General features: G+C 43.9%; 1 protein-coding gene across 1 annotated transcript in view; it reads right to left on the bottom strand.

Annotated features, from left to right (window-relative positions):
- Positions 1-14,595, bottom strand: part of TMC5 (transmembrane channel like 5) — a 183,986-nt gene that overhangs the window by 106,006 nt on the left and 63,385 nt on the right. The window contains exons 6-8 of the mRNA XM_088476220.1: positions 8,768-8,870; positions 8,357-8,444; positions 6,869-7,117 (exon numbers count right to left, since the gene is read on the bottom strand). Of these exons, the coding sequence (XP_088332346.1) occupies positions 6,869-7,117; positions 8,357-8,444; positions 8,768-8,870 (440 nt within the window). The remainder of the gene's footprint in view (positions 1-6,868; positions 7,118-8,356; positions 8,445-8,767; positions 8,871-14,595) is intronic.

Below are 14,595 nucleotides of genomic sequence, written 5' to 3' on the forward strand. Positions count from 1 at the left end.
AGTAATTGGAAAACTGCGCGGTATCCCTCACCTGCATCTGACCTTCAATCAGGCCCTATATCTATAATACAGCACAGCCCTGCGCCCTCCTACCTCCCCCATCATTCACTCCCAACTCCCCCCATACTGTGTGCACCGCAGCCAGCGTGCCATCATGGGCATACTGAGACTGCGGCTGTAGCAGGAGGCCAACATAGCTGCAGTCCTCTCTCTCTCTCTCCCCTCCCTCCCTCTCTCTCCCTTTCAATATTTAACTGGCACTCCTGACTATATAACCAAGCTGCTTGGGTGCCCTCAGTGATGCATAGAAAAAGTAGAAAGAACTGCGGCACTCCAAGTCTGATGCACAAGACGATCTATATTAGCATAGAAACCAGTGTTTCATATCTTCCAGGGTCTTTTTTCAAGGTTCACAAAGTATACATATAATATATACACACACACTATATACATACACACATATATACACATAAACACATACATACACACTATATACATACATATACACACAAACATATATATATACATATATATATATATATATACACATACACACACATACACTATATACATACAGTACACACACTATATACATACATACATACACACACATACATACATATATACACACACATACATACACACACATAGATAAACACATACATAGGTGGCAGGCATTACACTGCATGCTGTTTTTCAGCTGTGACAGCTGCCTTCACTCCTGTGCAAGGCAGCTCAGCCTCTGCGCTCCACCTCAGCCTCATAATTTCCAGGGCCAGCTGTATCAGCCCAGTTGCAGAGGAAGGCGGGGGAGCTTTAGATGACCCGGGGAGTCGGGACCCGAGCTTCTGGTCACCTGGGGGACACAACTATGGTGGGCGACCCAGGCCGGGTTGGTTAAGCAGGACCTGGGGGCGGAGCTTCGGGAGCATGGGGGCGGAGCTTTGAACTACACAGAGAAGACATTTGGAAAGCCAGGGGTGGAGCTTGTCTGTCCGGGGGCGCGGCTTTGGACAGCAGAGGGGGGGAGGGTGTGAATGGTCCGGGATTCGTATCTTCCTAGTTCACTGTCTGCAATACAGACAGTCATGTTGTCAGGATTCAGTGCAGTGCAGACAGTGTTTACAGGGATTTTTATTTTCCCTGTCAGTACTGTCTGCAGTGGATCCTGTGGGCCTATTTCCATGGTGGGCTTGGAGCTGCAGCTCCACCCGCCCCATTATTAATCCGGCCCTGGAGGTTGCGGGTTTAATGACTGAATTACTGCTTTTAAAAAAGTCACACCCTAATGTAATGTGCCACACACACCTATGTTATACACATACATCCACTGCCTTTTTTCCTGTATCCTTTCTCTATCTATATATCTATCTATCTGTTTGTTTTGTTAGCAGCTCATATTCACATTGGAATTTTTTTATTACGTACTTAAAAACTTCAAATGGAAACTCTGTATGCAAACAAACATTGGCAAGGTAACGTTACGTTGTAAAAGAAAAAACTTTGTACCTTAAGGTTTCGAAACCAGATCACAGACAGACATGACTCTGGGACAAGAAAATTAACCAAAAGCAATTAATTTGTATAAACATCACAAATAAATCCTTTGTGGTTCTTGCTTCACTATTAATTTGTCATTAAAAATTCCAAAGATTCTGGCCCACATTCAGAGTCGATCGCAAGAAGCGATCGCTCACTCTGAATGAGGGCCGGCACTTCTTGTTTGGAAGTGCTGCCTCCAGGTCGCAAGCTAAGCTGTGGGTTACTACCCACAGCTTAGTTTGCGATCAGGGTGATGGTCGCGATGGTCATCACCATCGCGACCATCGGTGCTTACGACCAGACCCTAAGGTTGGGTCTGGGTTCTCGTAAGCCCCAGGGAACTTCCTGCTCTGTTTGAGCAGGAAGTTCCCCATTGACATCATCAATGATATCAGTGGGGCCGCCCCCAAAAGGTAAGCATTCCGACTGGAACGCCTCCGTTTGGCCGGGCATGCCCCCGGCCCGCCCAGCAATCTGCTACGAGACCCCTAGCGATGGAGCGCCCGTCGCTAGCCGGGTCTCGCGCATGCGCACGACGGAGCCGGCTCCGTCGTGCGCATGATCTGTGGGGACCATCGACCCGGTTGCGAGCGCATCAGCAATTGCGACCGGGTCTGAATGAGACCCTCTATGTGCAGGTTTTCACAAAATGAAAATGTTAAAAAGCGTATACTGAAAAGGGGAGGAGCTGTAGCCATTGCTGTGTGGGTGTGCACAGTGCCAAGTGTGTGTGTACACCCCATACACTATCAGCGTCACTGTCTCCCTAAATACATAAAAAAAAAAAAATGCATAAGAGAAAACTAGAGAAAAAATGTTAATACTTAGAATTTGTGGCTGACCGTGTGACCAGCTAGGCAGTTGGTCATCATCATGTTCGTGGTGGACCTATTTCTATGTGGAGGCCTGGAGCTGTAGCTTCCTCCGCTCCATTGTTAATTTTGCCCTGACCATTTTGCAGAGAACTGTCACTTATTAACTGTATCTACTGATATGACATCTCACTATGGGCTCTATTTACTACAATCAGCATTTGTAATGCAGATTGTAGTGTGATATTATCGACTGAATTCGCATTGCGAATTCAGGCAATATCACAGGGATTTACTACAAATCCCTTGCAGGGACAGAGCTTGCGATAAAGCTCTGTCCCTGCGAATCCCCTCCGCACACAAGTCACGGTATTTCCGCAAAACTTTTTTTACTGTTTTCTTTTTTTAGCAGAGATCAGCTTGCGGTCTGTTTAGACCACACAGATGATCACTGGGACCGGCTCCGGGCTCTGCTCTGCCCATTACAGCAGATTAGGAGCCCGGCAACCGGGGGAGACCCTGGATAACGCCACCTCCAGGTGGGCGTTATTACCACAGGGTCTTCCTAGGTATTTTTTTCACTATTTAGTTTTAGTAACTACCAGGCAGATCACATTTCCCATTACAATTATGGGAAATGCTATCTGATTACTAAATATAAGTGATACTTAGGGGTTGGAGTAGAATTTTACGAATTCAACTCCAATTGCCCAGTAATAACTATAGGTGATACTAAAATAATGTGAAAAGGGTGTGACAACACCCTTTTTCACTTTATTTTAGTAAAAATAATGATAATAAATAGAGCCCTTAGTAAGTTATCTTTACTGTAACTTTAACCTATATGTTATATATGAAAATAATGATAGATAAATAGATTAATAATAGATAGCAATGGCAAAATGCATCCAGAAGGTAATTTTTCACCTCAGTATACTGACCATGTGACTTGCTACATCATAAACAGCCTTTGTGATGTCACTTAGCTTTGGTAGAAAGGTCACCATTTTGTAGAGAACTGTCAGTAATCAACTCTACCTGGTATGCCTATTGTAACCTAAATGTTATATATGTGAAAATAATGTTAGATGAATAGATAGATAGATAGATAGATAGATAGATAGATAGATAGATAGATAGATAGATAGATAGATAGATAGATATGGTAAAATGCACATACAGATGTGTCCTCGCTCGTCTTTGTTGCAGTCTCGACAAACATCCCTTCTCTGCGCGCCTTGTTCCGTGAGACTCTGCTGGCGTCGGGCATCTTTTTTGCTTCTTTTTTTGCCAAGAATGCATCTAACTTGCAAAGTGATGCGACTTGGACGCACCAGGAGACTGTGCTGATTCATTTGATATGTGACACTTGTATGTCTGTGTGCGACTGAGTCTCTCAATCAGCATGAGAAGTGCTACGATGCAACGTCCAAAGCTTTTTACCACGCCAAGTTTAGTTTACAGACTCAGTAGCACACAGATATACAAGTGTCACATACCAAATTAATCAGCACAGTCTCCTGGTGTATCCCAGCTAGCAGAGCTGCACAAAACCTGGTATCTCACTCACACCAGGCATATCGCGCTACATGGCGTTTTGAGTTTAGAAGAGCAAGGACACATCTGTAGGATGTGATTTATAACCTTAATAGTCTGATCATGTGACTTGCTATAAAACTGTCAGTTAGAAAATGTATCTGTTATTATGTCTACTGACCTTATAATATAAGTAAATTTTTACCTAAATGAGAGATTGTAATTAAATTAATAATAGATAGCAATGGCAAACTGCATCCAGAAGGTAATTTTTCCCCTCAGTATACTGACCATGTGACTTGTTACATCATAAACAGCCTTTGTGATGTCACTCAGCTTTGGTAGAAAGGTCACCATTTTGTAGAGAAATGTTAGTTATCAACACTTCCTGATGATATGACAAACAACAATGTAAGGTATGCTTATTTTAACCTAAATGTTATATATGAAAATAATGTTAGATGAATAGAGATAGACAGATAGATAGATAGATAGTAGGCTGAGCATGTGACTTGCTACAGAACTGTCAGTTATCAACTGTATCTGTTAGTGGGAAGGATGCAGCAATGTCAGAAATGCGGTCAAACCCCCGAAAATACAATTTTAGGGGTTTGACCACATTTCTCATATGCGCAAAGCCCCAGAATGTGATACACTCCAGGGCTTGGATGCAGTAGGCAACTCCCTCTTTAGATGGTGATTCCCCAATAGGAGCCTATGGGCTTCTATGCATAACGCCTCCTGAGAGGGATCCAATCTTATGCACTCGCAGAAAGATGCCAGAGGGACGTCTGAGTCATAGACCCGGAAGTATCCCACTTGCAAAGGACAACTCTTACCGAGAGGGCTGTCCTTTGCGTTTTTCTTCATGCATACCGGCGTAATTAATACCGGCATGCATGCGATGAGCGGCAGGATGCATTGCATGCAAATGTTTACCTTAATGATAGTTTCTAAATAAATGAATAATAGATAGCAAAGGCAAAATGCATCCAGAAGGTCATTTATCACCTCAGTATACTGACCATGTGACTTGTTAAATCAAAAACAGGCTTTGGTGATGTCACCCAGCTTTGTTAGATACGCCACCATTTTCAGAGCCAGATTAACGGTCACATGGGCCTGGGGTTGAAAATGTTAAAGGGCCAATACTGAGAAGCATAGAAGCTGTAAGCAGTGCTGTGTGGGTGTGAACAAAGCCAAGTGCATGTGTACACCCCATACACTATCAGACATACTGTCTCCCTAAATGCATAAAAATAGAAAAAAATTATAATTTTGTGAGAAAAGTAGAAACATATTCTTTAAATCTGATAATTTATGGCTGACTAGGCAGCTGGTCATCATCTTGTTGATGATGGGCCTATTTTTATGTGGAGGCCTGGAGCTGTAGCACCATCCACCCCATTGTTAATCTTGCCCTGATTGGAAGCCAGGTTCATCTTCTACCATTCCCAAACTTGTTTTTCTGCAATGTAGTGGGTTATGTCTAGTGATCACATTGATTAACCTCTATTGGGGCACCTACTTTAGGACTCCCTCTTTCAAACGAGGATGCACCCCATCTCTCTAGATGCCAATATTGGGGTGATATAGGGATTTGTTTTACCTCTAACTATTTTACTATTAACTGATGCCGATATCACCGCTCGGGACCAGCCCCACTGATGTTCAGGACTCCTCACTGGAGATTAGTGCCGGTGGGGAGAAGGTCATTTTTCTGGGGCACTTTGCTGTAGATGACGAGTGAAACTCATCAGCCACAGTTTTAAAGTATAAGACAACAGTAGTTAACATGCGGCCTTTCAGCTGCTGTGGAACTACACATTCCAGCATGCCCTGCCACAGTTTTGCTTTTAGTGCATGCTAAATCTGTGTCAGGACATGCTGGGGTTTTTAGTTCCACAGCAGCTCGAGGGCCACATGTTGACTACTCCTGATATAAGAGGTTAAACTTGACAGGGAACATCAGGACTTTTGTCTCCACCACCCCTTGAATTTTATTGAAGTAATCTAATCCCACAAATTAATACTTCACTTATGCATGCAAAATACACATATCAAGGATGTAACTAGACTGTTGCAGGGCATGCTGGGATGTGTAGTTCTACAACAGCTGGGGGGACGCTTATTGCACACCTGTATTCTAGAGGGACACCTCTCTCCGCAATAGTTTTTAATTTTATGCCCCATAGTGGTTCCATAGTTCATTGTATACCCTAATTTAGTGCCCTAGTTCACATTATGCCACACTTCAAACCCCCAGTTCACATTATGCCACATTGTAGCGCCCCCAGTTCACATTATGCCAAATTTAAATAGTGCCCCCAGTTCACATTATGCCAAATTTAAATAGTGCTCCCAGGTCACATTACGCCACATTGTAGTGCCCTCAGTCCACATTATGCCACAAAGTGGCCTAGTTCACATTATGAAACACTGTAATGCCAGTTAACATTATGCCACACTGTGGTGCCGAAGTCCACACAGATAGATTGGCAGCTGAGGAAGCGCTGCCATTTGGCCCAGAGTGCGTCCTGTAGCAATCGATGACGCCACCATTACTGTCCATCGATGGCAGAAGACTATCGATGGACATATCTAGGTGGGGCAACAAGTATCCGAAGGTGGAAGCTTTGCCAGTAGGCTGTGTCCGGGGAGAGAAGAAAAAATAGGGAAGCAGTAGAGAGAGAGTTGTACAATTAGCAGTTCTGTCCCTGCAGGTGGTAGATAGAGCACAGGGAAGGTGAGAGGTTGTGACGATGGGCCAGAGGTTTAGATATGGAAACTGCACAACATGCAGAACATATGCGGCTACTGGTTCCACACAGCAGCTCCAAAATCTACTCCACAGATGCCACTATTTATGTCTTTCCTTAGAATCAGGCTCATATATGCTAAACCAATTGACTATCAGAAATGCATATTTTACACCTTCATAAATTAAACTAAACGTAACTGTACCGCTTCACACTCACCGCTCCTGTAAGTAGCTCTAGGCCGGTAAATGACACATTGTTAGGACCCATGTCAACAAACTGAGGGATGGTTATAAAACTGAAGTTCACCACAAAAGAAAAAATATTGAACATTAGCAGCCACTTGAGGAAAATGAAGTAAGATAGAATGCTTGTTCCAAACTTCCCTCCTATGACTTTCATGGTGCCATGCCAAAGCTGCAATGCCTCCAAGACATCAGAAGCCCCCTGCTTGAATCTCCGGAAACGCTGTTGAGTAAAAATGTGCCAAAAAGATACGCAGAGGTTTAGATAATGCAATGCTACAATACATATTAATACATTACCATTTATCAATCACAACCTGATACAGTTCTCATGTGTGTGTCTGCATTAATGGAACAGTACGGTTTCTTCTCATAGGAAATCTTAAAGGGGTACGGAAGTCAAATGAATATTTCTCCTTCTCACAACCACTTTATGATCTCACATAAAGGTCGGTATTTTTATATTTACATGAAACTATCCAGAGATCCCAGCCCTAAGTGACTGGTGTACAAACACTGTACTAACATATTCTATCATTATATGGTATCAGATTTCATGGGTTGTTGTTAAACTGTGTTTCCAAGCAACTCTTCCGCCTCCTGAGTTAAATATCAAGTGTTTTATTTGACAGCACATTATAATGCGAGTTCCCACTACAAGGTGATGTCAAATGTGTCCCATTGCAACAGATTAGACAGGCAGAGGAGCTATAAAAAAACAGAGGCCTGTAGATCTGTCAAATAGTTTCCATTCATGTTATTCATACTGGCCCTATCCGTAACTATTTTGTGTTTGGGTGGGTGTCACAATACCCAGGGGGGGAAGTCTAGAATGGGATTCAGCCGAATCTCTCTAGGAGAGAGTCGGCTGAATTGTCTAGGAGGTACCTTTAGTTTTACTGGACCTCTATTAGTCTATTTGTCTAGGAGGTACCTTTAGTTTTACTGGACCCCTATTAGACCCTAGGAGGCCAGGTTCCAATTTGTTAAAAGAATATTGGACCACATTGAAACTGATAAGTAATTTACCACTGTTTATCAGGAACATGTCTGTAGTATATGGAATTACGTACCCCTTACTATGAAGTATTGCAAATATTAGAACTTACCACGGTCCAGGTTATAAGGAAATCCTTGGTTGAGCAAAGATGGTTAAATCAAAAGACTGAGGTACTAAATAAGTCACCTGTGCCCAAGTATGGTTATCCTTAAAACCTGGACTTGTTAGGGTGTCTTGAGAACCTAGTCTGGGAACCTCTGGCCTACAACCATGTGCTTTAACTTGGTCACAGAACTATTCTTTAGAATTTACAGTAAGGGGAACAGTTACCCTGTATATGTTACAATGGTTTTTTGAGTGCATTAGGCCCTGTATCTTGTTCATTGAGTATGATGTGATGGGTATGATGTGATAACTTGTCCGTCCCGTCTACATAGAGAAAAAAATAAATATTCCACCTACTAAGTTAACACTACGAAGACATCCGGTGCAACAGTCCATATGGGAAACGTCTTTGAAAGATTTCTGTTTCAGTATTATGACTCGATTCCTGTGGAAAGTTATGCATTTATGTCATTAATTACATCATTAAAAATAATGACTAAAGGAAAGAACTCTAAAATTGCAATAATTAATAGGCATTAAAATGACTACTTTGGTAACTAGGACATACTGGCTATAATGCCACCTTGCACATCCCCGTCACTCTCTAATTCACTTGAATGTCTTCAATGTTAATAAAGAAGATCAATGTTTTTTGCTTTGTACTCCAGATGCCACTGACCAGCTGAGCACATAAGAGAGCTTTATTGTAGGAGGCAGCCCATCCCTGAGTTATTATTTCTTGTGATACGCACAGTCCACAGCTATTACCTCAGGTCACGTTTTTTATTCTGACACATCGGAAGCTTCCGGACTTCCTTAGCTATGTCAGCAGATGACATTTCCACCAGTTTTGTGATGAGCTTTTCCTGTTCTGTTTAAATTGAAAAAAATAAACTAATATTACAAACAAATGTAAACTACTAGAAATAATAAACATAATGGTTTTATATGAGTTATTTTACATAACATAATTTACTTGGGAGATGAAAAAACATTGAAACAATTCTGCCAATTATGCAGCAGTAAGACTTAAGATGGGTACACACTGTCCCGACGGATCCAGGCGAATCTGCCGACACATCAAGCGTCTGGTCGGTAACCGTGTATAGCTTACCTGATCGCCTGGTGTGTGTTCTATGACATCACAACTGGGCGGGCATTTGAATTTGCCCACCCAGTTAAACTGTCAGTCACCGACAGTCCCTGCAGCACGTGTACGGGCCGTCAGCTGACCACCCATACACACAGCCAGATGCGCCGATATATCTGTAGATATATCGCCCATTTGCTGTGCTGCAGAGCAGATGTGATATGTCTGTGAACGAAGTTGTTCACAGACACATCGGGGGTATACACCCGCCGACGCACACACTATATATCGGTCGTTCAATTGAATGGCTAATATATAGCCCAGTGTGTACCCAGCTTAACACTACAGTGTAGTAAATATCAGATTTGAACCCTGTATGTAGCCATAATGAAGCTGATTAAATTGGCAGGTTTCCTGTCTTCTTCATATGTGACGGAACTAAGGGCCCCATTTATTAGTGATCCCTATTACCAGCTGCATATTTAGCTTAGTATCGCAGTGATACTAAGGAATATGCTGTTGGTATTTAACATTACTTACCCCTACGGCGAGGTCTAGCTATGTCCCCCTCGTCGGCTGTACCCTCCACGCTGTTGCTGGCAGCCTATCGTTGCCAGTGAAATTAGGATTTTTGTACTTACCAATAAATCCCGATTCCACAGGGGACACTGGAGTCTCAGTACAATGGGGTATAGAAGTGGGTTAACCGGGAGCTGGCACCTTTAAAAAATCTGAATGGTAGCTAGTTACTCCCCCTCTATATCCCCCTACAGGCAGTCGAAATAAACTGTGCCCAAGGGGAGATGGAAATTAAGGAGAAAGGACAGAAAAGCTAAAGCATTCATGTACAAAGAAATAAACAGTGTTATAAACGAAAAACAACATTCCAATCAGACTCTGGAAAAACAAACAACCGTCTGAATCTGGAAAACAATAACTAATGCAGGTAGAGCAGCGCAGGGCGGGCATCCAGTGTCCCCTGTGGAATCGGAGAAAGGGATTTATCGGTAAGTACCAAAATCCTAATTTCTCCTTCATCCACTAGGGTCACTGGAGCCTCAGTACAATGGGGACGTCCCAGAGCTCACATCCCGTGTGGGAGAGCGCTGAGAACCCTGCAAAACTACACGGCCAAACTCTGAAGCAGAGGCCGCAAACGTATCAAAGCGGTAAAACTTTAGAAAAGTATGCCTGCCTGACCAAGTGGCTGCTCGACAAAGCTGGTTTAAGGTGACCCCACGAGCAGCTGCCCATGAAGGACCTACCGAGCGCGTTGAATGCGCCGTAATGGAAACAGGTGGTTGCCTTGAAGCCACCACATAAGTCTGTCTGATAGTCAGACGAATCCATCTTGGAATGGTTTGTTTGGAAGCCGGCCAACGAGGACGCACCAGATCAAACCGAACAAACAAAGCATCAGACTTTCGGAGAGAAGCAGTTCTGTCGACTTAAATCCGGAGCGCTCTGACAACATCTAAGGACTTAGAAGCTGGAGACTCATCCTTAAACACAGGGACAACAATTGGTTGGTTTATATGAAAAGCATATTCTACTTTTGGAAGGACAGACTTTTGTGTGCATAACTCCACCCTATCTTCATGGAAAATGAGATAAGGAGGACGACATGAAATAGTACCTAGGGCCTGATTCAGACCCGGTCACTCTGAAAGAGCGCTCGCTCTGAATCAGGGCCGGGCTTGTTTTTTTAGAATGGCCTCCTGGCCGCTCGCATAGCTGTGGGTGACCACCCACAGCTATTGCGAGCGGCCATGATGATGGTCGCAATGGTCAAGACCATCGCGACCATCGGGCTTGCAACGAGACCCTTGTGGTAGGGTCTCGTGGCCGCAAGCCCCAGAGAGATTGCGGGATTGCCCGTCGCTAGCCGGGTCGCGCGAATCATGGTAGGAATTACACTTGACGGAATACCCTTTTTCATGAGGACGGCCCTTTCAATAGCCATGCCGTAAAACGAAGCAGTCTTAAGTCTTGATAAATAAACGGCCCCTGAAGAAGGAGGTCGTCCTGTAGAGGAAGCGGGCATGGCTCATCTATCAACAGATTCCGTGTCTGTGAGTACCACGCTTGTCTGGGCCAATCTGGAGCTACTAGTAGCACCTTGACATTTTCGCACTTGATTCTTTGAAGCAATCGGGGAATGAGCGGGAATGGAGGAAATATCTATATGTAGTGAAACGGCCACGGTTTTGTCAGTGAATCCACTGCTGCTACCTGCGGGTCCCTTGTTCGGGAACAGTAAATTGGTAATTGGTGGTTCAATCTCGACGGCATGAGGTCGGCCTGAGGTAAGCCCCACCGCAGAGTCTGCTGGTGAAATACCTGAGAATTGAGCGACCATTCCCCTGGATGAATGTCCTGCCGACTTAAATAGTCCGCCTCCCAATTTTCCACTATTCCAAATTCCTCCGCCCAAAGCAGAATTCTGCTTACTTCTCTCATGGCGGCCCGGCTTTTGGTGCCACCCTGTCTGTTTAAATATGCCACCGCTGTGGCATTGTCCGACTGTACTCTGATTGCCTCACCCTGCAACAGAGGATGCGCCAGCTGAAGTGCATAAAACACTGCTCTTAATTCTAAAATGTTTATAGGCAGTCCTGCCTCCCGCTGAGTCCAGTGTCCCTGAAAATGTTTCCCCAGGGTCACTGCTCCATAGCCTCTCAGACTTGCATCTGTGGTGAGGAGAATCCAATCCCACACTGCAAACCGTCTTCCTGATAGCAGGTGAGAGGGATTCAACCGCCAAATGAGAGATGTTCGAGTTTGGGGAGACAATAGGACTCGCTGGTGGAGAAAGAGGTGGGATCCTGACCACTGGGAGAGAAGGTCCATCTGAAATGGCCAGGCATGAAATCTTGCATATTGAATCGCCTCGATTGTCGCCACCATCTTCCCCAGAAGACGGATACAGAGATGTACAGACACTCTGCGATGCCGCAGTTTCAGACGCACCATGTGCTGAATGGAGGAAACCTTGTCCTGAGGTAGGAATACCTTTTGTTCCACCGTGTCCAATATCATTCCCAGGAATAGCAGGCGTTGTATTGGAATCAGAGAGGATTTTTGGAAATTTAGAATCCACCCATGTTGTAAGAGAAAACTCTGAGATAATTGAATATCCAGTAACAAACAAGCTACTGACGGGCCTTGATCAGGAGATTGTCCCAAGTATGGAACAATGATGACCCCTTGAAGACGAAGCAGGGCCATCATAACAGCCATGACCTTCGTGAACACTCTTGGTGCCGACGAAAAACCAAAAGGTAGGGCCGAAATTGCAAATGAGAGTTTAGGACCGCAAATCGAAGAAATGCCTGATGAGGAGGCCAGATGGGGATGTGGAGATAGGCATCCTTTATGTCTAGGGAAACAAGAAACTCGTCTTTCTCTAGTCCTGCTATAACAGACTGGAGAGACTTCATCTTGAATTTGAAAGCTCGAAGATAAGGGTTTAGATCCCTGAGGTTGAGAATGGGTCTCATTGAACCATCCGCCTTGGGCACCACAAACAAGCTGGAATAAAAACTCTGATGGGTCGGAACATTCATTACCACCTGAGACAATAACAGCTTTTGCATTGCTTCCTGAATTACCACTCGCTTTCCCCATACCAAACCGGTACTAAACCGGTTGTGAAAAACCGAGAAGGCGGTTGGATCTTGAAGTCCAACTTCAGGCCGTGAGTAATAATGTCCCGGATCCAGGTGTCCGGACAAGATTTGATCCACACTTCTTTGAAGTACAGAAGACGAGCTCCCACCCTGGGATCCCTCAAATGAGAAGGGAGAGCGTCATGCAGAAGGCTTTGCTGCAGCCTTGTCCTACTAGGACGCGGGTGCAGAGGATGCCGAAGCTCTACCACGGCCTCTGGAACCGCGGGAGAAGGCCGGAGCTCCTCTGGAACGCCCTCTAAACCTTCCAGGGGCAAGAAAGGACCGAAAGGATGGTCCTGCTGCAGGTCGTCTAAGAGGAGGAGCAGCAGATGGTAGGTAATTGGATTTACCACCTGTAGTTTGTGAGATCCACTTATCTAACTCCGTGCCGAATAGAACGTCCCCCGTAAAGGGAAGAGCCTCTACTGCTTTCTTAGACTCCGCATCTGCTTGCCATTGACGCAGCCAAAGAGCTCTTCTAGCTGAGATAGCTAAAGCCGAAGATCTAGCAGAAAGACCACATATGTCCTTAGAAGCTTCCCCAAGGAAAGAAGCTGATTCTGCAATCTGTTCGGCCAGCTGAATGAGATCTTAAGTCCCTCTGCACGCTGTGTTGCCCAAGCTTCTACAGCCTTATTTACCCAACAGCTAACTAGCGCTGGACGCAGGGATACCCCTGCAACTGTATATATAGACTCAAAACAAAATAGGTCGCACCAAAGAAATATAATAACACACAATACCTCCCCTAATAGGATTCCTATAGATAATATAAATGCTCTAAATGAGTTGGGAGGGTGCTATCCCTGGACAGTAATTCTAATATACAATACAAAGGAAAAGTGGTCCATATACCGGAATGCACTAATGTGTCACTATATATAATATTTAAAACATAACTTTTATTGGTTATAAGTATAAACACAAAAATAATATAAATTCAGCGAATTAAAATGATAGTAAAGTAAGAAAGTATTAAAATAAGGGCTGTAGTATTCTTGTATCCCATCAATGTATTAGTAAACTGTATGTTAATATTGTAGCTGTTTATATATTGTTACAACTACAACAGTAGGCAACGTTATTGTGACAATAATGTATCTAATACCAGAAAAACAGATATAGTGTCTATCAATGGTTGATAATAATCTTGAAAAGACTACTCCGCACAGAGCTAGTCTTTAACCAGGAATATTAGGACTACCTGTTTTCTGTACCATTAGGGTGCCATTAATCACATTAGAATATTGGAGATACTGCTGTTTGTCCACTAAAACTGCTAATGATACCGGCTTTTACATGCTATAGCAAGTTTAAGGCAATTGCTGCAGTCCGTTATTCACCACTGCTAATGTCAGCCATTATCTGTTTAGGTGCTAGTGATCATAGCGTGCAGCACTCTGTGGCCACGTTTAATTAAAGCCGCTGTACTTCCCGGCTCGTCTCTGCTCAGACACTGGCAGTCACCGCGTGCAGCGTTAGTGCCGCGATCAGACCCCCTTGATGTGGGAGGTTAGTAGCAGCTTATACATTTACAACATTGAGATACATAACAACATAACAGTGATTCTTTCAATTTTAACTGGGTACAAATATTTGCTACTACAGCCCAACGCCGACGCGAGTTTCGCTGTAGCTTCTTCAATAGGCAAGCCGACTGTTACCTCTCCCGGGTATTTTATACTTCAATCCACCAATCAGTAACTGTCAGTCATTTGAAAGGAGGAGAGAGGACAAATCTAATTGGTCTAAAACCTTTCAACTCAAGAGATAATGTTTAAACAGGGGACATAAATCTTACACCTTCTGTTTCTTTATATATATAATTAGTATAT

This window comes from Taudactylus pleione, unplaced genomic scaffold (genome assembly GCF_031769625.1).
Source record: "Taudactylus pleione unplaced genomic scaffold, aTauple2 ptg000184l, whole genome shotgun sequence".
Taxonomy (NCBI): domain Eukaryota; kingdom Metazoa; phylum Chordata; class Amphibia; order Anura; family Myobatrachidae; genus Taudactylus; species Taudactylus pleione.